Raw genomic sequence first — 23,030 nt, 5'->3', positions numbered from 1 at the left:
ACAAAGAGGCAAACAACCCAATTAAAAAAATGGACAAAAGGCTTTAATGTTTCTTTTTGAGAGAGAGAGAGAGAGAATGAGCAAGGGAGGGGCAGAGAGAGGGAAACACAGAATCCAAAGCAGGATCCAGGCTCTGAGCTGTCAGCACAGAGCCTAACACGGGGCTCAAACTCATGAACCATGAGATCATGACCTGAGCCAAAGTTGGAGGCTTAACTGACTGAGCCACCCAGGTGCCCAAGGACAAAAAGGCTTTAATAGATATTTCTCTAAATAACCAATACAAGTGGCCAATAAACACATATAAAAAGATGCTAAACATCACTAATTGTTAGGGAAAAGTAAATCAAAACCACAATGGGATACCACTTCACACTCAGTAGAAGGGTTATAATAAAAAATACAAAACAGAAAATAAGTTTTGGCAGAGATTTGTAGTAATTGGAATCATCACATATTGCTGATGGAAACCTAAGATGGTGTACCAGTTCACACAAAAACCTGCATACAATTGTTCAGAGCAGTACTATTCACGACAGCTAAAAAGTGGAAACCCGAGTGTCTACAGCTAGTGAATAGATAAGGAGAATGTGATTATCCATACAAGAGAATATTATTCAGCTATAAAAAGGAATGGAGTACCGATACAAACTACAACATGAATCAACTTTGTAAACAATATGCTAAGTGAAAGAAGCCAGTCAAAAAAGGCCCCATATTGTATGATTCCATTCATGTGAAATATAAAGAACTGGCATATTCATAGAAACATAAAACATATTTGTGGTTTCTAGGGCCTGAGGGGAGGGAGGGGAGGGAGGAATAGGAGTGATTGCTTCATGGATGTGAGGTTTCTATTTGGGGTAGTGAGAAAGTTCTTGAACTGGATAGACTGTGGTAACAGTTGTGCAACATCGTAAATGTACTTAATGCCTATACACACACACACACACACACACACACACACACATATATATATATATATATATATATATATCCACAATAAATAAACTACAAAGCATCTCAATTACCCAACCTAAACATACAACATATGGTTTTTTAAATTAAACTTTTTATTTTGAAATGCTTGTAGATTCATATACCATTGTAAAAATACATTAAGAGTTCCCATGTACCTTTTATCCAATGTGCTTTTTAAAAACTCTCCAATCCTTATTTTTCCTACTTAAAACAATAAAATACAAATACTTCTCCTTGGTGGCTACTACAGCATTGTGTAATTGAGCATTCTGCAAATTGGGCTTCCTGCCATTACAGTAGGTAGAAGTACAGTATGTTTTACTTAGTTACTTATCAGCCCATTAGGAGAGAACAACTTTCCCAGCTATTTTATCTTTAATGGGAGACAAAAGGAAACACCAATAAGGATAGATATCAAAATTTGGATGATTTGTGTACATATTCAAATGTATTTTGACAAGTGATTTATAGGTGTGTGTGTGTGTGTGTGTGTGTGTGTGTGTGTGTGTGTGTAATTTCTTTTTAACAGATAGAACAAAGCATGGTCAGGGCTGAAAGAAATTAGGTCACAGACCATTAAGTATGAAAATATAAAAACAAATACAGCACTTAAGGCAGGGTACATTTTCTTCAAGTTATAACTCTTCAAACATCTGACATACCATCTATCTGGGAAGTGTAGAACATGTTAATGATATTTTATATACTTGTGAAACAAATTGGTAAGTGCTGATGATCTGTTTAATTTCTTTGTAAAGCTACTTCAGGCATACAAAATACATTCTATTTTCTAAGCACACAAGAGAAATGAAAAAAGGAATGGTGAAAGCACTCTTCAGCTTTTCCCCTTCCTTTTCCCATGTTTTCTCCTGATCTCCAATGATTTCTCTTCCTTTGCCTTGTTTCACAACTCTGTGTTGCTTTCTCAGTGTCCATTGGGATACAAATGCCCAACCACAAGCTAAACATTGACCAAGTAAATAAACACTTAACTGGTTGTGGGTTCTGCCTAAGCAGGATCACGGGATCAAAACTACAATAGAAGAGATCTCTGGAGTTAGGTGACCTCAGTTTTCCTAAAGCAGGAAAAGACTGGGCTGTCAGAGAGAATAAAATAGCCTTCAGTGTTACTGTAACTATAAATGCATACAGTTAAATGCTTATTTGTGATTAAGTATCTTTATTCAAGTAATGGAATTGATAGTCTTATGATAGGCTTCTCATTATTACTGATAATGATGGTCTTCTCTAATATTTCATTGATCAAAAATAATTTGAACTGGTCTCAAAAATATTTATCCTCTTTATTAATATCTGTATTTCATACAACTCTGTACTTTCTACCATATTTTTTAATGTTTTTAAACATTTTATGATAATTTAAATTGCTTAAATAGAAATATGAAATGATTATGCTGTACACCTGAAACCAATATAATATTATATGCCAATGATACCTCAATAAATAATAGTATAATAAAATGCTTAAATACTCCATGGAAGTACTCCATGCCACTTTGATTATTCAGTCTGTATCTAGCTCTAAGGTTTGTCTAAGACTCAGAAGGATCTCAGGAAAGCACCACTGAGAGACCTCACCTACCATAAATTTCTTTGGACCTGGCTTCTTGGAGCCTCCTTTGAACACACACTGAATAAACTCCAGTGTGCCCTTGAGGAATCTCAGAGGGCCACAGCTGGAAAAAGCCTTATTTAGATCACCTAACCAGCATCCTGAAAGGATGAGAACACGGAGTCACAAGCAATTGAAATAACTTGCCTAAGACACCATGGCTAGCTTAATGATGGAACCCAGAGATGACAATCTCCTTGCTCTTCATGGAGTTCCCAGCTCTGTATCTCACACTATGGAGCACATGACGCAATGATAAGCCATCTTCACTATGCACCCCTGGGATATACTTACAACTCCCACTAAGCAGAAAAATTAGAGAAAACAGGCCTTCTTCAGACTTGCAGCTGTGTTTCCAGTGGGTAAAACAATGTCATGGTTAGAGGCTAGAATAGGGGAGGGACTGGCAAGGGAGCAGAATCAAGTGACAGACTTCCAGTTGGCAACAGGCTCAGGCCTGTTGGCCAGGAGCCATCCAAATGTCCCACATCCCTGTCTAGAGCAGCCAGGGTACTGAGCTGCCAGCTAGTCTAGGAAACTAGCAAGGCTGTTGCCTCTCTGGAATGGAGTAAGTTGCCTGGTCCCACCCAGCCCAAGCTGAAAAGAGTCCCTACATCAATTGGAGAAAAAAGGGAGAAAGCTGGCTGGAGGAGGATTGGGTACTTATCTGTATCTCCAGTGTCTTGCATAAAATAGGTGCTCAAAATATTTTTATTTGAATAGAATAACTAATTAGAGCCAGAATTTTGTTACCAGTCTACCTTAGGCAAAACATTTCTCTCTTCTGAGCCTCAATTTCCAACTCTTGTCAAGTAGAAATGCTAATAATGATCCTTGCATTATTGTTCTGGGATTGAAATGAGATTCTGTATGTGAACGCCATTTGGGAACTCCAAAGCACTCTAAAATACAAAGGATAAATGACCGGAAAACTGCTTCCATATGGAAACTTCTCAAATAGGCCTGGAGCCAATTTATTGACATTCTACTATTCCACAAAATGTATGCAGTTGGAGTTGTAAGAATACAGGCATGTCTATTATAATGTGATACAGCCATTCCTGAAAGCAACCTCATGTTTTCTACAAAGTCACGTGTCAAAAAACAGAGCTTGTGGTAAAAATAGATTTGGAGCAGCCTACTCAAAACCTACACAACTTTTTAGCCAATAACAACCCAAATAAAAATACCAGAATGGTTCTAAAGGCAAGTTAAATACCTAACAAATAGGGGTTCCTGGGTAGCTCAGTCAGTCAAGTATCCAACTCTTCTTTTATTTTTTTAATTTTATTTTTTATTTTTTAAAATTTACATCCAAATTAGTTAGCATATAGTGCAACAGTGATTTCAGGAATTGATTCCTTAATGCCCCTTACCCATTTAGCCCATCCCCCCTCCCACAACCCCTCCAGTAATCCTCAGTTTGTTGTCCAAATTTATGAGTCTCTTCTGTTTTGTCCCCCTCCCTGTTTTTATGTTATTTTTGTTTCCCTTCCCTTATGTTAATCTGTTTTGTCTCTTAAAGTCCTCATATGAGTGAAGTCATAGGATTTTTGTCTTTCTCTAATTTCACTTAGCAAAATACCCTCCAGTCCATCCACGTAGTTGCAAATGGCAAGATTTCACTCTTTTTGATTGCCGAGTAGTACTCCATTGTATACATATACCATATCTTCTTTATCCATTCATCCATCGATGGCCTCTTGGGCTCTTTCCATACTTTGGCTATGTTGATAGTGCTGCTATAAACATGGGGGGGGCATGTGTCCCTTCGAAACAGCACACCTGTATCCCGTGGATAAATGCCTAGTAGTGCGATTGCTGGATCATAGGGTAGTTCTATTTTTAGTTTTTTGAGGAACCTCCATACTGTTTTCCAGAGTGTCTGCACCAACTTGCATTCCCATCCAACTCTTCTCGATCTTGGCTCAGGTAATGATCTCAGTTCGTGATTGTGGAGTCGAGCCCCGCCATCAGGCTCTGGGCTGACCTGCACAAAGCCCCTTGGGGTTCTCTCTCTCCTCTCTCTGCCCCTCCCTCCCTCCCTCTCTCTCAAAATAAATAAATAAACATTAAAAACATTCCTAACAAATAAATGTTATGCTAATTACAAGGGCTTCAATGGAGGGGCCTAAGAAAATGTTGAGGTTGTAGACTGATGGGGACAAGGGGGAAATTTTCCTATAAAATAAAGAGTAACTGAGTATGGAGCTGACCATTAATAAGCTCTTCCAAGAAATCACTCCTATGGCAAAAGTAAGCCAAGAGGGAGAATGGAAGGAGAATGGATGTGGCAACTTGCTCTGTCCAACTCTAGGACTACTTGGCATTCAGGTGCTGGTACTAAGTGGCATACACATTTAAGGTGCTGGGGAACTTGCATTATAGTGACATGTCTTATAGTGACACCATTGCCTTATTTATCAATGATGTATGAGCTAATGTGCTTAGAGCAAGATGTACCTGAACAAAATAACTTTATTCTTTTAAGAGTTTTAATAGGGCCATTTTCACTCAGAATGTAGGGGTAGGAAGATCAGCCTAAACACCTAAGTTTTTGAATGAAGGTTTCTGGACCTCACAACAGACTTTCCAGTTTGGTCCGTTGGACATACTTTGAGGAACACTGATCCAAACTAAAATCCCTAAGCAGTTTCAAAATGCAAAATAAAGGCAGTCACTTGTAACTTTCATGCTATTGAATACTACCAAAGTTCACTGAACAGAAGTCTTCAAATTCACCAGTGTATATAAATAGACTTTATTTATCAACCAACATTTATTTATTGAATACACATTGATATGCAATTGTTTTCCTGCAATGACTGTAATTGGAGAAGACACACACACACACACACACACACACACACACACACACACACACACACAAAGTAGGCTATCAAAACAAAGGAATATATGTCATGATACAGATGTCAAGGATTACATAGACAAGAGTTTCACCTGACCATTGTCCATTAAGAAAGGGCAGAGAATTTCAAACACAACTACCTCAAACAAGGGAAACAAGAAGCATGTAGCAAATATCCTATCAGTATATGTTCTTGTCACAACCAAGTGAATGAAAACTGAGATAATACTGCAAATTTCTTATTAGTTCTTATCTGATTGATTTTTGGACTCAGCTCAAAATTCAATGCTTTAAATGTTTTTCTGTGGCAGGGCTCACCAATTATCATCAAACGTCTATGTGCTCCTCCATATTTGCCAGACTTTCTTGCACTTAGGTGGCAGCCATGCAGGCCATTTCTGGTCAATGAATGCTAAGCAGAAGTGATAATGTGTCACCTCCCACCAAGGCAGTGCTGTTTCCTCCCTACACCTCTCTCTTCTCTTTTGCTGTGATCTTAGAGGTATGTGTTCCCGATAGCATGGTACAAGATTGAGTGGGACCATCCAACCCACACTGGACTGAGACATATGGAAGAAATAAAGTCACTGCTAAGCCACTGATATTTTGGGGTCTTCTGACAGCTAACTGTGTTCACCCTGTTGTTACCCTTGCATAGAGCTTCTGATTACTAGATACTCTCAAAATACAATGTAATTAGAATTTATAAAATTAGAATTAGAATCTCTAAATGATGAGAGAGATTGGATGCCCTTCTAATGTGCATGTAAATGCTGAATGCTTTATTAAGACACTGAAGACTGAGTTGGTTTCTTATATTATTATGGCAAAAAAAAATGCAGTGGCCTTCTCTGATTCTTAAAATTCTCTAATGGTCTAGGCATTTTATTACTTTCAATTTCTGCCTGGAGAAGGGAATCATGCAAAAAACATTCTTAAAAGGCATTGTTTAAGGTGAATGTGGGAAATAGTTATAAGACACCAAGGTCTAAACCTAACCAGTTTAATCTCTGCAGGAAATTCCTTAGGACACAATGGCTCAGATGCTGTCAGGTAAGCCACCCTTGAATGCCCTTCCCAGGAAATTCACAAAATATTCTTGTGCGGCAGAAGGAAATCCTGTGCTGGATGTTCATGTAATGGGTTTGAGTACAATTTCAAAATTTGTCTACCACAGAAAAATAATAAAGCCTACTGTGCATACACATATGGCTCTATGTTAGAACTTCAAAAAATACTAGTGAAATGATAGCTGATTACAATGTGATTTACCTACTAGCATCTCAATTGCATATACTTAGAAAACCACACTATTTTTTTAAACTGAGCCAGTTAGGATGCTAAAGGAATAAGTGTATATACTAAGGTTATTTTTATGCAACCGTTGATTAATAACTTATGAATATATATTCATAACTTTTTCCCATCAATAAGATATCTTAATTACACCTAATTAGTAAATATACTCTGTATCATGCCCTAGGCCAGAGGTCAGCAAACTGTCCTATGAGCCAAATGCCACACATCATCGATTTTTGTAAATGAAGTTTTGTTGGAACACAGCCATGCCCTTTAGTTTACTATTATCTATGGCTGCTTTTGCGCTACAATGGCAGAGTTAAGTAATCACTAAAGAGACTGTTTCCTGCAAAGACTAACAAATTTACTATCTTGACCCCTTACAGAAAAAGAGGTTGTTGACGTCTGCTATAAATAAAGCTGAAACATTTTATAATGTAAATAGTACAGTTTGCATATTTACAAATATTTTCTATATTCATGTTTGTACAGCTTAATCTCCTATACTTAAACAAATCAAAGGCAAAGAAGTAGGGTAAGATTCTGTCAGATGAAGTAAATGCTATTCTGGCTTTGCATTGCTTTTGATCTTTGGTGCATTAAAGCACAATTGCATATTTCTGCAGATTTCTATTATTAGCCTAAAATGATATCTTCCTTCTCAAACCATTTTAGTTTCTTTGAGAAAAAGATAATCCCTGTTTGGTCAGGACATAAAAACTTTAAGGCTCGTTTTGTATTTAACTAAAGAAGCAGCTCTAACAAAGCTTGTGACTCAACCCCCCATAGCCACAGATTTAACATTTATTGAACATCTACTATGTGAACTGAGTGCTTACATAGTTTCCATAATTTAATCATCCCCAGATTTCCGGGTGGTATTATCCTCACTTTTCAGATGAGGCTCACAATAGCTTAGTGATGCCCAAGGTCACAAAATCACTTAGTTTCGGAATTCAGGTTTAGACATGGTTCTTCTGAAACCAAGTGCACAGCAATTTTAATCTCCCCCGACCTTCAGCAATTCTGGCATATTAAACTCTGATTGACGTTTACAAAATGTAAGAAGGCCAAGTAAGGGAAAACGAGTTTTGAAAAGATTAGCATCTTATGAGGTTTGAATCAGACTAAATGTTTAATGGAAAAAATTCCACAGACATGATTTGTTAGGGGGTAGTATTTTAAAGCTTTAGGATGTGTTAGGTTTGAGAGAGATTTTAAACTGTTCTAAATTGATTCCACCCCAAGTATTTGTATCTCTTTTTGAGTTTAGGGTGCCAGTTCTGTCCAAAGAGAGGAACCCAGCTGCTAGGTGACGCTACTTGAAAACATTATTTCGAAGAAAACCCCCATCTGCTGTAGCCAGTGATAATACATATATTTACTATTATTATTTTTCCTGTGATTTAGAATAAAAGTGAAAAGACCTGAGAAGGAGTAAACATTGTTCAGAAATATGGAGTATTAGAAAAGAACTTTGCTATATCTCTAGGAGTGTTATGCCTTCAAGACACTAGGAGGTGAGGTGCAAGGCAAGGTTCTGAGGACCTGCTCCTCCATTCTGTGCATGGCCAAGTGGTGCTCCATTACCAGGACCCTAGTCCCTAAGAAAAGAATGACAGAAGAATGACAGGGACCCTGGTCCCTAAGAGAAGAAGAGAAGAATGGCTGATGATAGGCCTACTTAACTCTCTTTCAGCTCTTTTTGTTTAATATGTGAAATTTATTGTCAAATTGGTTGCCATACAACACCCAGTGCTCATCCCAAAAGATGCCCTCTTCAATACCCATCACCCACCCTCCCCTCTGTCCCACCCCCCATCAACCCTCAGTTTGTTCTCAGTTTTTAAGAGTCTCTTGTGCTTTGGCTCTCTCCCACTCTAACCTCTTTTTATATTTTTTTCTTTTTATTTGTTTTTATTTTTTTATTTTTCTTTCAGCTCTTAATTGCTTACCTAATTCATGGAACGGTCCATTCAATAGACCACCCCCCCACCCCCGCCATTCTCTCTCTATGAATAACAGTTTCTAGTCTGTTTATGTGGGGTGGGAGGCAATATGAAAAGTCTATACCATGGCTCAGGTACAATTCTTTTAGATTAATAGAAATAAACACTAACTTCATGGTTTAAGCTCCCACATATGAGTGGCTGACATGTTTAACTGTCTGTAAGACATCACTGATTTTCATTTTTCCTATAAAGAAATTGTCTTTACGTGAAAGCAAGGTATCTGTTTTTGTTTCTGCTGGCAGATTGATTTCCTTTCAGAACTGAAAATGTGCTCAGTGTCCATGGATATTTATTGAGTCCCAAGGAGATACATTTTAGGTACACCACACAAAACAGGTAAACTGTCTTCAGCATTTACTCTGGACCAAGCATTATAAAAAGTGTCAATAACCTCACTTAATTTTCAGAAAACCCTATTAGGTTAGCACTTAGTTTGCAGGTGAGGAAACTGAAGTCAGTCACTGAAGTAGTCAGTATTAGAGATACTAAACCTTGGAGTTTTCACCCCTAACCACTCCTTAATATGTCTCCCTATTATATGTTATTCCTGCTCTTACAAAGTTGTGGCGACTTAGTTTCCATTTAGTGGTACATTAAAAAATTTTTTTTCAATGTTTATTTTTGAGAGACGGAGTGAGCGGAGGAGGGGCAGAGACAGAGACAGTTAATCCAAAGGAGGCTCCAGGCTCTGAGCTGTCAGCACAGAGCTGGAGGTGGGGCTGGAACTCATGAACTGTGAGATCATGACCTGAGCCAAAGTTGGACGTTTAATGGACTGAGACACTCAGGCGCCCCTATTTAGTGATAAATTTAAAATTAATCCTCAAGAGTAATTAATCAATTATTAATTAATCAAGAGATTAATTGTCAAGAGTATAAGCCCACTTGTAATTAGTAATTTTATTTTGTAGGAGAACCTCACATTACTAGATTGCATCATTAACATAGCTACTACTGTACAGATGCCTTGCATTGAGAGACCACCTTGGAGTAACAGTCTCAGATGACTGAATTGAGAAAGGTGATGACCTTGTTATTTTAGGATATAAAATTCAGTTGGAAAAGATGATTGCTAAGCAGACATTTATTTACATTCAAAGCTATTTTTGAAAGCTTTAGATCAGTATTTCCCAAACACAGAAGAAGAGATCAGCCCCTGTCCGTTCTTCCAAAAAATGCTCGAAAACTAGAGCTAAGACCAATCCTGGACAGGAATATACTTACCAGTGCTTCTCCCAACATCCACCCAAACAAGGATCTCTTCTACCCAAGCCAGCCGTGGCCAGCGGTGCTAAAGGGATGAACATGAGAGTGCAGGGTTGTTGGGACACCCAGTTAAATTTGAATTTCAGATAACCGATGAATAGTTCGTGCAATGCAAGCACATTGCATTTGTGAATTTTAGAGTAAGTATGTCTCATTCAATGTTCTGCCTACTCCCTAAGTCTGGCAATCTTAGAAAGGTAGAAGATGATGCGTGTTTTATATTTTTAATTTTGGCTCACCTCCCGAGTTTAGCGTTAACTGTAGGACAGTAAAGAACCTGTTCTTTTAAATTTTTGTGACCTACTCTCCTTAGTATTTGGTGCCTAACATGAAATCTGGATGTATTTGGTAACTCCTCCTCTTCCATGGTTGAATTTTGACAGCTGGGTTGTAAAACACTGTGAAGGCTAAGGGCAAGTGTGTGTTGGAGGTAGGGAGGTAAAACATCACCGTTCTCTTTCCTGGATTCCATTTCCGTCCAGAACCAAATATTAGCTAGGGGAACACAAAGAGGTGTAAGTGGCCTGAGGTGATCTCAAGAACACCTGGGACTATACAGGTCAAGCATTCTCTGAGTCTCTTGCACTTCCATCATGCCTCAGGACTAATGCTGAATCTTGCTGAGAATTTCCCAGGCTGAAAATTTAGAGAGATTGATTTTGAGTATTTAAATGATTCACCATTTTAAATCTACCAGTAAGGTTTGTATCAGTAAGGCTCACGAATCAGATATCCATGCCAGTATCAGGAGCCCAGGAGAAAACTGAAGTCAAGATTTAGGATAAAAAAAAAAAAAAAAGTATGTAAAAGGGGAAAAATGTGTCAATTATACAACTAACTTATATGATTTGGTGATTTTGTTTTCTACGCAGACATGAACCCTGAAAAGGATGCTAAGATTTTCCTATCAAACTGGCATCTTTGTTCTGATGCAGAACATAAGGATTAAAAAATTATCTAACCAGAGTGAGTGAACTGGTGATGGAGCCTCAGCCCCAAATCAGACTGACATAGGTTCTAGGCTCAGCACCAGCAAAGGGGCTGCTTATTCCAGCAAGTGGCTGGGCTAGGGTTTGAACAATCCCAGTCTGGCTGCAGGGACTGTATCCCTACCACCAGTATAGCAGTTGCCTTGGTAAGGGATTTACTAGATGTTTGTTCTCTTAATTTCACTGTTCTGCAATGGTTAGTGGATATTTTTTTTTTTGTTTTGGCTCTCAACACACTCTTCCTAGCTGAGGAAAGGGACAGGGTTCCAGGGTACATAGGAGATGGGGATGGAAATGTACAATAGCCCTTTATCCTGCCTTCTGATCCACAGATTGTGGACATGTGACCCGTGAACAACCCATATGTTGTTCCTGTCCACTAGAGATTATTCTCTGAAGCGCTGGTTGAGTTTTAAGTCCAGTGGATTTGTGGTGGCTGTCTGGGGGGTGGCAATTTCATCAGCTGCATTGTCCTACACAGACAATTTCTGTAGCAGGGGTTTGACAGTGGCTTCCTCTCTTTCTTCCTGAGTTTCCTCATCTTCCAAAATCTTCCACTATTATTTACATTATCAGAACTGCTTTCTGTTGTTTGCAACTGACTTAGAAATTGTAAGAGAACTGTGGTTTGTTTTTAACTTATGCGTGGCTGAAATCCCCAGATAAAGCGGAGCACTTGAAGAATGATATTCAAATAATGAATATGTACCATAGGAATTAAGGTGCTTAAATGGAGGAAACACAATACATTGTTTAACCTAAGAATTAGCATTAATTTAACTTGATTGGAAGTACTAATGATGTGTCATGGCTGCTAGAGAACCAGCCCGAGCATCACAGGACTGTATAGCTGCTATGGTTCCTGCAGAGACAGGACTGCCTCACTGGGTAGTTCGCATTCTCTCTATGTGCATAGTGGTAGCCTTGAGGAGTTACCATTCCTGGCATGAACTTCAAAACTGAAACATGCTTTTCTGTGTTCCTCTTCTTTATTGGCTTCTAACAGTTACAAAAGTGAGGTTTTCACCTTCATTGTGCACTGAGGTGGGACATGCATATGTATCTGAAATGGAAGAAATGAAAATATTATGAAGGCCAGGCATGATCTGGCTAGCCCATCTCTTGTTGAGGATAGCTCTGGAGGAAGTGAATCCACTTTTTCTGGTTTTAACACCATCTTTCACAGATGGTAGGGATTTATTATAGGAAAGGACATGAGGCATTTCCTTTGCATTAAACCTCCACAGCTGATCTGGTGCCCAGGTAATACATATGGTAAAAAGATGCAGTAGGAAGGAGGAATTAAACTAAGTTAAATACAGCTCTTAATAATTTCCAGGTATTTTTATTAAATCATATCGCTTATGCCTTGCAACTCAATAAGGAAAGTTTTATCATTTTTCCCATTTTACAGGTTGAAGCTCATAAATCTAAATTTGAGGATCATAAAGATAACATAACTTGCCCAAGGTCACAGAGCTCATCTATGATAAAGATTTTCTAGTTCAGGGCCAATGTTCTGACCACTGCTGCCTGCCAACCGAGTGAAAGAAGACATTCAGGAGGTGGCCCATACTCAGATACCGTTTTCCCAAGTGAGTCTAGCCAACAGTGATATCTTCCTGTTATCAAAAATTTTAGCTTTTACTCTCTGTACAATATATGATTTTTCAGTCTTGGTTCTGTCTTACAGAATTCTTGCATCACAAGATTTATAAGTTCCCTCCTTCAATAACTAGGAAGCAGGTTCTCTACTTTTTTGTACCTTCTCCCACTATACCTAACAACATATGCACATGTAAAAGGCATCAATAAATATTCACAAAATGGTCAACATTAGTCCCAATTGTGGATTTATTATAGAAAGTCAATACACAAAGGAATAGATAGATCCCACAATTAGGCACTAAAGCCAAAGAAATCCCCTCATCAACTTTCTGAAGTTGCCTTTTCAGTAGTGGAGATAATTAATCTACAATTTCACAGTTTTCTCTGTGCCCCATGTCTTTTTCTTAGCCAGGCAGCTGACTGGTACTGCGGCCACAGAACATATTAAAGACAACTGGCTTACTTGGTGAATGATGCCTTGGTTTCACAAGGCTGCAGATAAGAAACACCTGCTGGGGGGCTTTTTCAATGCACGCATGCCTGGGGTCCTTTCCCAAGTATTCTGACTTAATCGTCTTGGGGTGGGACCCAGTCATCGGTGTGATTTTAAAACTCCCTAATTGATTTTGATGGGTAGCCTAGTTTGAGAACCACTGGCCAAACAGAAAGAACATTCCAGAAGAAACAAAGACCTGTGTTTTCTCATTGTCCAGTTCTCTGGGACAGCAAGCAGTTGATAGGGAAGGAAAATAACAAGGAGGAAAGTGGCAGGACTATGCAGCCTGGCATGCCATTGGTATGTCGCAAACTATTCAAAAATATTTGTAAACTTCAAAATTTTTGTGCACCTATTGAAAAAAATGTTTTAAACAACTGTTTCTCCTCTGATGCTCCAGTTTAAAGGCCCCAACAACTTTGAAAATATGGGACTATTTGGCAAAGCATTCCAAATAAATGACCCTCAGCTCTGGAATTTGCTCCTAGAGGCAGCTCTCTTTAGCAGTCAGCCAAACCCAAAATTTGGCAGCTTTTGGAATATGGTGCAAAATAGATTCTTTCTAAACCTGAGAATCACTGAAGATTTATTTTGCTGGAAAGATACAACTTTTAAAAATAACAAGCACTTATTGCTACTGTACTAAGTAGAATCAGAGATCTGCAAGAGTGACTATGAAATCAAGGACCACCTGTCTTTTCTCATTCTATTGATGAAAAAACAGAGGCTCAAAAGAATGAAATGATTTCCTCAAGTCACACAACCTAATGGTAGGGCCTGGGCACATCCTGATCTCCTGACTCACAGGCTAGTTCTCATGTTTGCCTTCCCACAGCCACAGAGTCCTCTGAGATGATTTCTTCTGCCGTGATTCATTTTGGTTATTCACAAATGCAATGTGCTTGCAAATGCTTATATATACTCTTCGGTAACTATAGCAAATAGTATGCAAATTACATTGTAATTTTTAGTATGCAACATCCTTTTCATAGTCTCAACTGTAAAATCTGGTTGTACTGCACTCCTGATTCTGACAAAGTTTCTAATTCACCTAGGATATATGTGAACCCATGCATCAAATGTAAATCTAAGAGCTTTAAACCCACAACAAAGCATTACCAAAAGGTCTTGCCTTTCTCTGTATTTCCTGTCTACTCACCCCATTCCCCACTATATTTTGTTGAGACTTAGTGCAAGAATGGGAGTTAGGGATGTGGGTGAAATGATTTCCAGAAAGACAAGAGACATTCTAACACTTAATTAAGCTCTGTTAAGTTCTAGGCAAGGAGTTAGGCCCAGAATGAGAAATTTACTATCCAAGTCTCAGTGATAACAGACTAATTATTTTTAAAAATATGACTACATTAATGAGGTAGATAATTTTGCCTCTCAGCCCTTCCGACTTCCCCACATTCCACATGTTACTCCATTTCCTTTAACCCAGCTGAGAATACCATTGAGACACAAAGGGTCAGAGAACTGTTCCCAGAGTCATTCTTGCTCATATATTGTTCTTTTCTCTCATCTGCAGAAAACTTCCTTTCTTTCCACCACACCCCATCTATGTCGGCCATTTAGTGAAATGCACTACTTAAGAGAGAAGTTGTTGCCATTTATTAAGGGAGTTTCCTGAATTTTTAGCTGAGGATAAAATGCTGAATAAAGAAAGACTCTAGCGGGTCTTCCTACTATCTGGTCTCTGGGCCCTCCCCGCAAGCCCAAGCAAGCTGTCACTTCTTTCTTGACAGCTGGCCCAGCAGTCAGATTTCTTTTCCCTGAGGTAGCTGCCGTCACCCTCTCTCTCCTAGACATCCTCTTTTCCAAGAATGGCTGTGGAGTAGGACATAACGTCCCATGCTCCCCCTCTCACCATCCCTTTCTTTTCTGTTCTCAGAAAAACAAACTCACTTTTCCGGATTAACTGATTTGCTGCTGCTTGTCACAGAGAAACAGGAGATAACAAAAACGTGGAAGATATAAAGGTCCCAGAATCTCAAAGTTGTTTCAATCATAGTCCCTAATCCGTATTTCTCATACCACTTGTACAGTTTTCACTCAGTTTTGAGGTTAGGAGGTGATGTAATCTCCTTCCTCCATGATGTCTCTTCTTCTTAGGTTTGTTGACTCTTCACTATAAATATTTAACATCTAGAGGGCTTAGGGATTACAGGGACCACTACGTTGAAGAAGAAAAAGGTACCAAATAAATTTGAGAGGCTTTCAAAGAGAAATGCTCTCAGTTTCCTTTGCCTCATCTCTCTAGAGAATAATGGAAGATCAATGTGACTTCTGGAATTGATCACTTTAAGTTTAGATAGCAGCTCCTTAGTGAAGCCAGGCTGAGTTAAGAGCACCCTCTGTGCACCTACATTCCTCCACATTTATTCCCGCACCTACTTCGGGCTACAATAGCTTGTTTACCGACTGGCTTTTCTGTACAGGGACTGTGACCTTCTCTACCCACCTCGTATTGCTGGGGGCTAGCAGAGTGCCTGGCACATGGCAGGTACTTAGTAAATGGTTGTCAGAAGAATGAAATGCTTCTCAGAAGAAGAAAGGCAGGAGGCAGAGTCTTTCTCTAGCAGAAGACTCTCCTCCAAAGAGTGAATAACTGAACTTCAAAGCTAAATTTGGGTCTGAATGATGCTGCTGAGAGAGAAATTGCCTTGCCCCAGATGAAGTTATTTGATAAATAAGAAGGGTTTAAAGCATTCTAAGATCCCACTTTGTCCCTTCTCAACCCCAACCACCTTCCAATAAGCATTGGTGACAATAAAAGTGGGTAAGAAATAGGAACAGGATGGATCAAACAGGAATGTGGACCCTATGAAAAACTCCTGTTCATGTGACTTTGAACAAGTTACCAACCTTCTCTGGGCCTCAGTTACATCTATATCATGAAGTGAGTGGGTCAGATGATACATAAGGTTCCTCACAGCATTAACCTTTATGATTGTAAATGATTTAGAGGCATGTCCTGCAATTTTTTTTTTTTTTTTTTAAATTTTAGAGAGAGGGGGTGGGCAGAGGGAGAGAGAATCATAGCTGAGTATAGAGCCCAACTTGGGACTTGACCCCACGGCCCTGGGATCATGACCTGAGCTGAAATCAAGAGTTGGGTGTTCCACCAACTAAGCCACCCAGGCTCCCCCACCCTTTTTTGCAATGTATTTTCAATCTTCCTCTCCTCCACCTCAAACGCCACCCCCCCCCCCCCAGTGACTCATACCACTGCCAACAGTACATTTGGAAAAGAAAAAAAAAAATACAAATTATGGTCACAGGATCAATGAGGTGAAACACAAGATTAAAATATGTTTTATATTCACAGAGCAATTTTTTACAACAGTGTCAAACAAAAAGTTCTAGTCAATGTTTACACTAGGACTTGATGAAAAATTCCAGACATAAAACTTCTGGAACTTGGACTTGAACTCCGAGGACCTCCCATCTCTGATAAATTTTACAACTAAGATCTATTGGATTAGTTTTCCCTTAACGAGAATTCATCTTTAAAGTCTGGTTATCTGGAACTGTCATTCTAGGTTTAATAGGTAGCTAAAGATTTTTTTTTTAAGTACCACGGTCTTTTAATAATTTTGGAGGAAAATACTTACGGAAGACACTGTATTTCCTTGATTTCTTTAACAGAATACACTGAGTGTAATTCAGTGTTTTCCTCCATATGAACATCAGTCGCTATGGCATAGTAATGTCCTCAGGACCCAGTGAGATACTCTAAGCCCTAGACTTTTTTTCTTCTGATGGGGCTTCAGGAGCCACCTGAGCTGTCACCTCCCTGTCAGCTTGGCCACATGTCATCATCTCTCCCTCATATTTAATTTGCTGATTAAAGACAGGGAAAAATTCCTAATTAATTTTTGCACACCCAAGAGTAGCATAGTTCCTGCTACTTAAGATGCTTAGTAAATGCATAAATGAATGAGTGAATTAACATAGGTTTAAAAATGTTTTTAAAAACAAGCTTGCTAAAACTAGGTGTGAAATAATAATAGATGCTAAGTAAAGGCTTGAGGGGCTTGGTTTAATACATAGACTTGCAACAGTTTCTACACACTTTCTGATTCTCATATTCTAGATAGATTGCCATAGGATTGAGTTCCTGGTATTTATGAAGAGATGAAAAATAATTGTGGTAGGTATATAAAAAACATAAACTATGGCCAATAAAATTCAGTGTTATCAAATAGTTTTTCTATTTCTAGGCACATCTGACCTACTCCAAATAGAAAATGAACTGGCATTCTTGCATTTTTTAGGGTATTGCTTGATCAGGCACCTCTTCACACCCACTAGCTATGTGATTTGGGGCAAATGATTTAACCTCTTTTAATTTCAGTTTACCTGAAAATAATGACAAAAATCTTTCTCACAGGACTCTTAAAATAATTAAATAATTCATTCTAAAGTACTTTGCCGTAACCTGGCCCTTAGTAAACATGTAATACGTTGTCCATTCCTGGATTTGGGACAGTGGAGCCAACCCTGTGCATGGCCAGGCAATGTGTCTGCAAAGACATTTTTCTCTTGTGTTTGCAGCCTGGCAGATATTGTTCTCTCAGGCTTGGGTATTCTGAACGTAATGTGGCTCCCTAAACTGAAATAAGCTTTAAGTCCTTTAACTCTCCTACTATATAGAAAACAGGCACATTTCTGTTACACTGGTGTTCTAAGTGATGGTATTTTATTTTTATTTTTTTTAATATATGTAATTTATTGTCAAATTGGTTTCCATACAACACCCAGTGCTCATCCCAAAAGATGCCCTCTTCAATGCCCAAGTGATGGGATTTTAAAGTGGGCAATGTTAAAAGCTGAAGAAAGGGAACTGAAGACAGCACTTCAAGTCCCCACAATTTATCATAAATGTCACAATCTTTAGTAACTGGCACCTTTCCTATATTGATACTACTTATTACAGAATTGAAATACTCACTATCAGGACCAAAAATGATAGCCTCAAATTCATTTGCAACCACAGTATTGCACACACAAACAGATTTTCCTCGAGTAAATGCAGGATTTTCACCTCAATTTAAGTGAACAAATTCACAATATACCAGTTTGCTTCCCAGTATTATTTATCACAACAGAATATACTGACATGTTTCTTAAAATGGAGAAATTAAATACTGTCATATAAATGGACTATCTTACAAATTATTATACTCAGAAATCTAGAAAGCACACTCTAAAATACGGATGAAAATACAGATGGTGATGCTATATATCAAACACCTCCTAAAAAGGAAGAATTCTTGGTATATAAAGAAAAATAACAAATGAGATTTTATCATTTCTACTTCAGCTTAACAAGTATCTTTTGTCAATGCTTTTCTTCCTCATCTAACTAGCTCCTTACTGAAATTGGCCAATTTATTTTTCATTTTTAGAGAAATTTACCTGCTACCTGAAGACTATGTTAAGTAAGTCCTCAGATGCTAAATTCCAAGACCATTACTATAGATCTTATTTCCCAACATCTTAACCAACTGCACTGTTGACTTTCGAGTCTCTTCTAAATAAGGCATCCTTAATACACACAAATATTATACTTGCATCTCAACTCCTTTAGAAACCATTATGAATTTTCAGTAACACTTTTCCACTAAACTTCTAAAGTCCCAGTTGATCAGCAGTACACATAATGTATGAAGAAAATCTCGAAAAGCATTTGTCTAAAATACTAAATTTCTTAGAATCCATACACTGAGGCTCTGCACAAAGCTTAAATATACTGACATCAATATGAAGACAACTTTTATTTAGGGTTCTGAAAACTTTATCTGAAATTGTGATTCATTTTTTAGTTGCCCTTCAAATCCTCACTTTTTGCTCTTCATTACTTGGAAACTCATTTTATTAAAAAATATTTACAAGAAAATTATGGGCAGGTCAAAATCAATTTCTAAAAGAAGCGTAAGTATAAATAAAATGTTGCAAAATTTATGCCACAGTTCTGCCACTTGTGGCCTTTTTTGCAGGGAGTAAAAGAGGAAGCGTAGTGATGGAAATCAAAGATGCCATGTTAGGACAGGAGCCCAAGGGCTAAGGGTCCAATAGCAGTAACACTGCTACAAACCTGGCCTGAAAGATAGAACTTGGTAATAATTTCTGTGCTATGGTAATCTTGAAAAAAAATATCTTAATAAATCCAACTTTGATCCCCTAACACATCCTTTTTTTAACTGGAAATTTCATATACTAAATCTGTAAATGAATGTATATTAAGACCCACTTAAAAATCATATACAAAAGTAATTTGGCTTTAGCCCCAAATTTAGAATTTTTATCTTAAGAACTTTTAAAACTCAACTTCTATGAAATCAACACTTTGGCTCTTCTATGTGTATATCTCTAGACTACTACAGAGTGCAATAGGAGAAAAAAGGATTATTTGACCATATTATTGAAATACAGGAAACACCTCTGCTTTGAATGATTTCAATAGATAATGGAGTCAAGGAGCATTTATTTAAAGAGATTAAATATCTATTTGCCTATGCTTTTGTCTCTGGCCTTTTTTTCCTAGCTTTACTAATTTCTGTTAGCTCACTTTTTTTTTCTCTGATTTCAGGTTTACTTATACGCTGACAAATCCTGTAACATTAACCTCAGCCAACTGCTTTTTCCTGAACTTTAGACCTGTGAGCACAATTAACTAAGGGACCTTCTTAATTAAGGGACTGAATGAATTCATTCAGTCATTCATTTACCCCCCAAGTTTTTGAGCCTCTGCTGTGTGTTAGAGAGCATTCTTAGCATTAGAATGAACCTAACAGACAATAGTCTCTGTCCTCATGGAGCTTACATGATAGACATATAAGAAAACTAAGTGAAATAAGCATTATAGAAAAGAATAAGATAAAGAAGGGCTTGGAAGAAAATCTTGGAGAAGTTATCTTTTTTTTTTTTTTAAAGACTAGCTTGGAAGACCTCACTGAGATGACATTTTAGCAAAAACCTGAAGGGAGTGAGGATGTGAGCATCCAGGAGCATTTTAGATGTCCTGCAGCCACCTTCTAGATTCAAAACAGAACTGTTTTTCCGTGCAAGCTAGGCTTTCTTCCTAGATTTCCTGTTTTTGTTTTGTTTTGTTTTAATTTTTGCCATTATTGCTCTTACATTAAAAAAAAAAAAAAAAGTTTGACTTACCCCTACAGTCTACTCTTCAACTCTGAACAACTGCAGCCCATGTCCTTTTGATACTAACTCTTCATATTGCCTACTGACTTCTTTTCATTCCTTATTTCACAGATTATTGTTACTGTCCTTGTTCACACCAATATTGTTTTCCCTGGGGATTTTTCTACTATGCATTCTCTTAACCAGTCTTCTTGCCTCTTCCAATTCATCCTTGATACTGCTGAACAGTTACATTTCTGAAATGCAAAGTTTACCATGCCATTCTCCTGCCTAAACTTTTCAGTGGTTTCTCATTATTGTCAAACCCACTCTTTATTGTGGCATGGAGGGTCTAATGTGATTAGCACACTTACCGTTCTCCTCTTTCTGATAACCTCTCCAGGTTTCTTCTCACTATTTTAGGTAAAGTTACTGGCTCTAGTTCTATGAAGTTCATCTAGTTCTATAAAGGGGAAAGTGACCCCTTCCAACACTGTGCCCTCTTACAGTTTCTATGTTACCTTTGTAACAGTGATTTGTTTACATGTTGTCTTTCCTAAACCCAGCTAAGTGCTTGGATCAAAGTAGGCACTAAAAACAAATGGATAAAATTAAATGTATCACCCTCAATGACTGGTGTAATATAAATATAGATGCTCCATTTCTAAGCTCTGACCATAGGCAAAAGGGTTTCTTTCTCCTCAAATCCTCAGAATCACCTCAGAAACCCCTATTCAACATGCAATTCAACATATTCTGGAACTGAACACAAACATTCCATCTTATTTGCTTGGGAAACCATCGGATTTAAAAGCACAATACTTCTTTCCCAACTAACAGCTTTACTTTGGGGAATTCACATATATATAATTCATCTGTGTTACTTTTATTTTTAGCAATGAAGAATATTTCAGTTCCAGAAATACATGAATTGCAGAAATTATGGGTCACTTTTGTTAAAGATAATTAGAGGTTAAGAGAACTGGTCACAGGGATTAAAAAAGGAAAATAAAATTAATAACAGAAAATAGGTAGAGATAAAGGAAAATTAGCTTTACAAAGCAACTCTAATGACATCTGGGAGGGAAAAGATCCAACTTGTATGTAAGAGGGTAATGAAAATGAAATCCAGAATCAATAATCTAGATATAAAATTAGCAAAATACTTAACATATAAATGGGGGACCAGGAATAGCAGAATAAACTTGATATATATATATATATATATATATATATATATATATATATATATATATATATATATATATATCATATCTAGAGTAAAATGAAACATTCTGCAAACTTATTTATTGTGTCCAGGAGGGACAGCAAATCTTTGCTTATAAGTGCCTGATGGTAAAAGGAAATTTACAGTACAAAATTTCATTGAAAGGTATGTTTCCATTTGTAACCAGTTATTCCCTGTTAATGAATAGCAATTAGAATTAAACTACTATATATGATTTCCAAGACTTATCATTCATTTTGCTTTTTAGAGATTAGTAACAAATAAATTATAATTAATTTTTAAATTCTATATGCTATCACTACTTTTTTCACTTCCACAAAGCCCATTTATTTTATTAAGATAAACAAAAAAGTTTTACTGCTTAGTACATATACCATCACTATTTTGATAGTTCACCCTATACGTATATGTTTATATTCTTGATAATGGTATAAAATGTAACTTTTAAAAAATAGAAATTTTTGAAGATATTTTAAGCACTTTACAGACAAAAATACATGCTTTTATTTTGAAAAGTCTTATTGATAGTTAAGCTGAATATTGGCCAATTAACTCTCTTGAAAGACCTTGAAACTCAAATGTTTTAAAAACAAAAACAAAAACAAAACAAAATTCAAATGTTTTTCTCCATATCTGGCAACCCCAGCCATAGATTTATTAGCACAGGGAGAATAAACTATTGCCTATATTTATCAGATTGTATTATACACAGTAATCAACAGGAGATGTTAAAATACAGATTGAAACTCACAAGGTCCAGGGTAGGTCCTGGACTCTAGTTTCCCACAAGCTCTCAGGGTCCTGGGTCCAGTCTGCTGGTGGTCCATAGACCAATAGCAAGACATGAATCAATGGTTCTCAGCATTGATACCCAATGGAATCACCTGGGGATTAAATCAAAACAAAACACAACAAAACAAAACATCACTTCTAGGGGTGAAGGTTATTTAGCCTGGGATCCAGTCTGGGTATTGAGTTTCAAAAGCTCTCAAGGTCAGGCTAACAACCAGCTAGTTTGAGAACCTATGACCTAAAATGTATTGGTCAGATTTATGGGTAGGTTTTATTTCTCCTGATTTCTATCATTGTAGATAACAGACCGAGGAATAACCAATACTGCATAGATTATGAGAGTAATATATGCCCCAAATCTTTAAATTCTTACTGAGAATATGAGTCATTATCAGACATTAAATAAGACATTAAAAGTCTTAGCAATTTCATTTCTATACTACCAAATGATTTAATAACATGTTTTTCATATATTTTAAAGTTAAATATCCACTGACATAATCACAATCCAAATTATTTTTAGATTAGGAGGTAGATATGTAACAATGTAATTTTAAAGTACATGGAGGTGTCTATTCCTAATTACAGATAAAAAAAAAAAAAGCTCACATTAGTCAGAAATTATGAAAAAATCCCAACCTGGGATCTATCCCAGGAGAAAGGCCCAGAGACAAAAAGGACAAGCAACAA

General features: G+C 37.4%; 1 protein-coding gene across 1 annotated transcript in view; it reads right to left on the bottom strand.

The window, feature by feature from the left end:
- ITGA1 (integrin subunit alpha 1) overlaps nt 1-22,825 on the bottom strand; it is a 147,073-nt gene extending 124,248 nt beyond the window's left edge. Inside the window, exon 1 of the mRNA XM_019464322.2 lies at nt 22,300-22,825. Within this exon, the coding sequence (XP_019319867.1) occupies nt 22,300-22,393 (94 nt within the window). The 5' untranslated portion in view covers nt 22,394-22,825. The remainder of the gene's footprint in view (nt 1-22,299) is intronic.
- Nucleotides 22,826-23,030: the final 205 nt, after the last annotated feature.

Source organism: Panthera pardus, unplaced genomic scaffold (assembly GCF_024362965.1).
Source record: "Panthera pardus isolate Hobbes unplaced genomic scaffold, ASM2436296v1 HiC_scaffold_2, whole genome shotgun sequence".
Lineage (NCBI taxonomy): Eukaryota > Metazoa > Chordata > Mammalia > Carnivora > Felidae > Panthera > Panthera pardus.
This window is presented reverse-complemented; position numbering and strand designations above follow the sequence as displayed.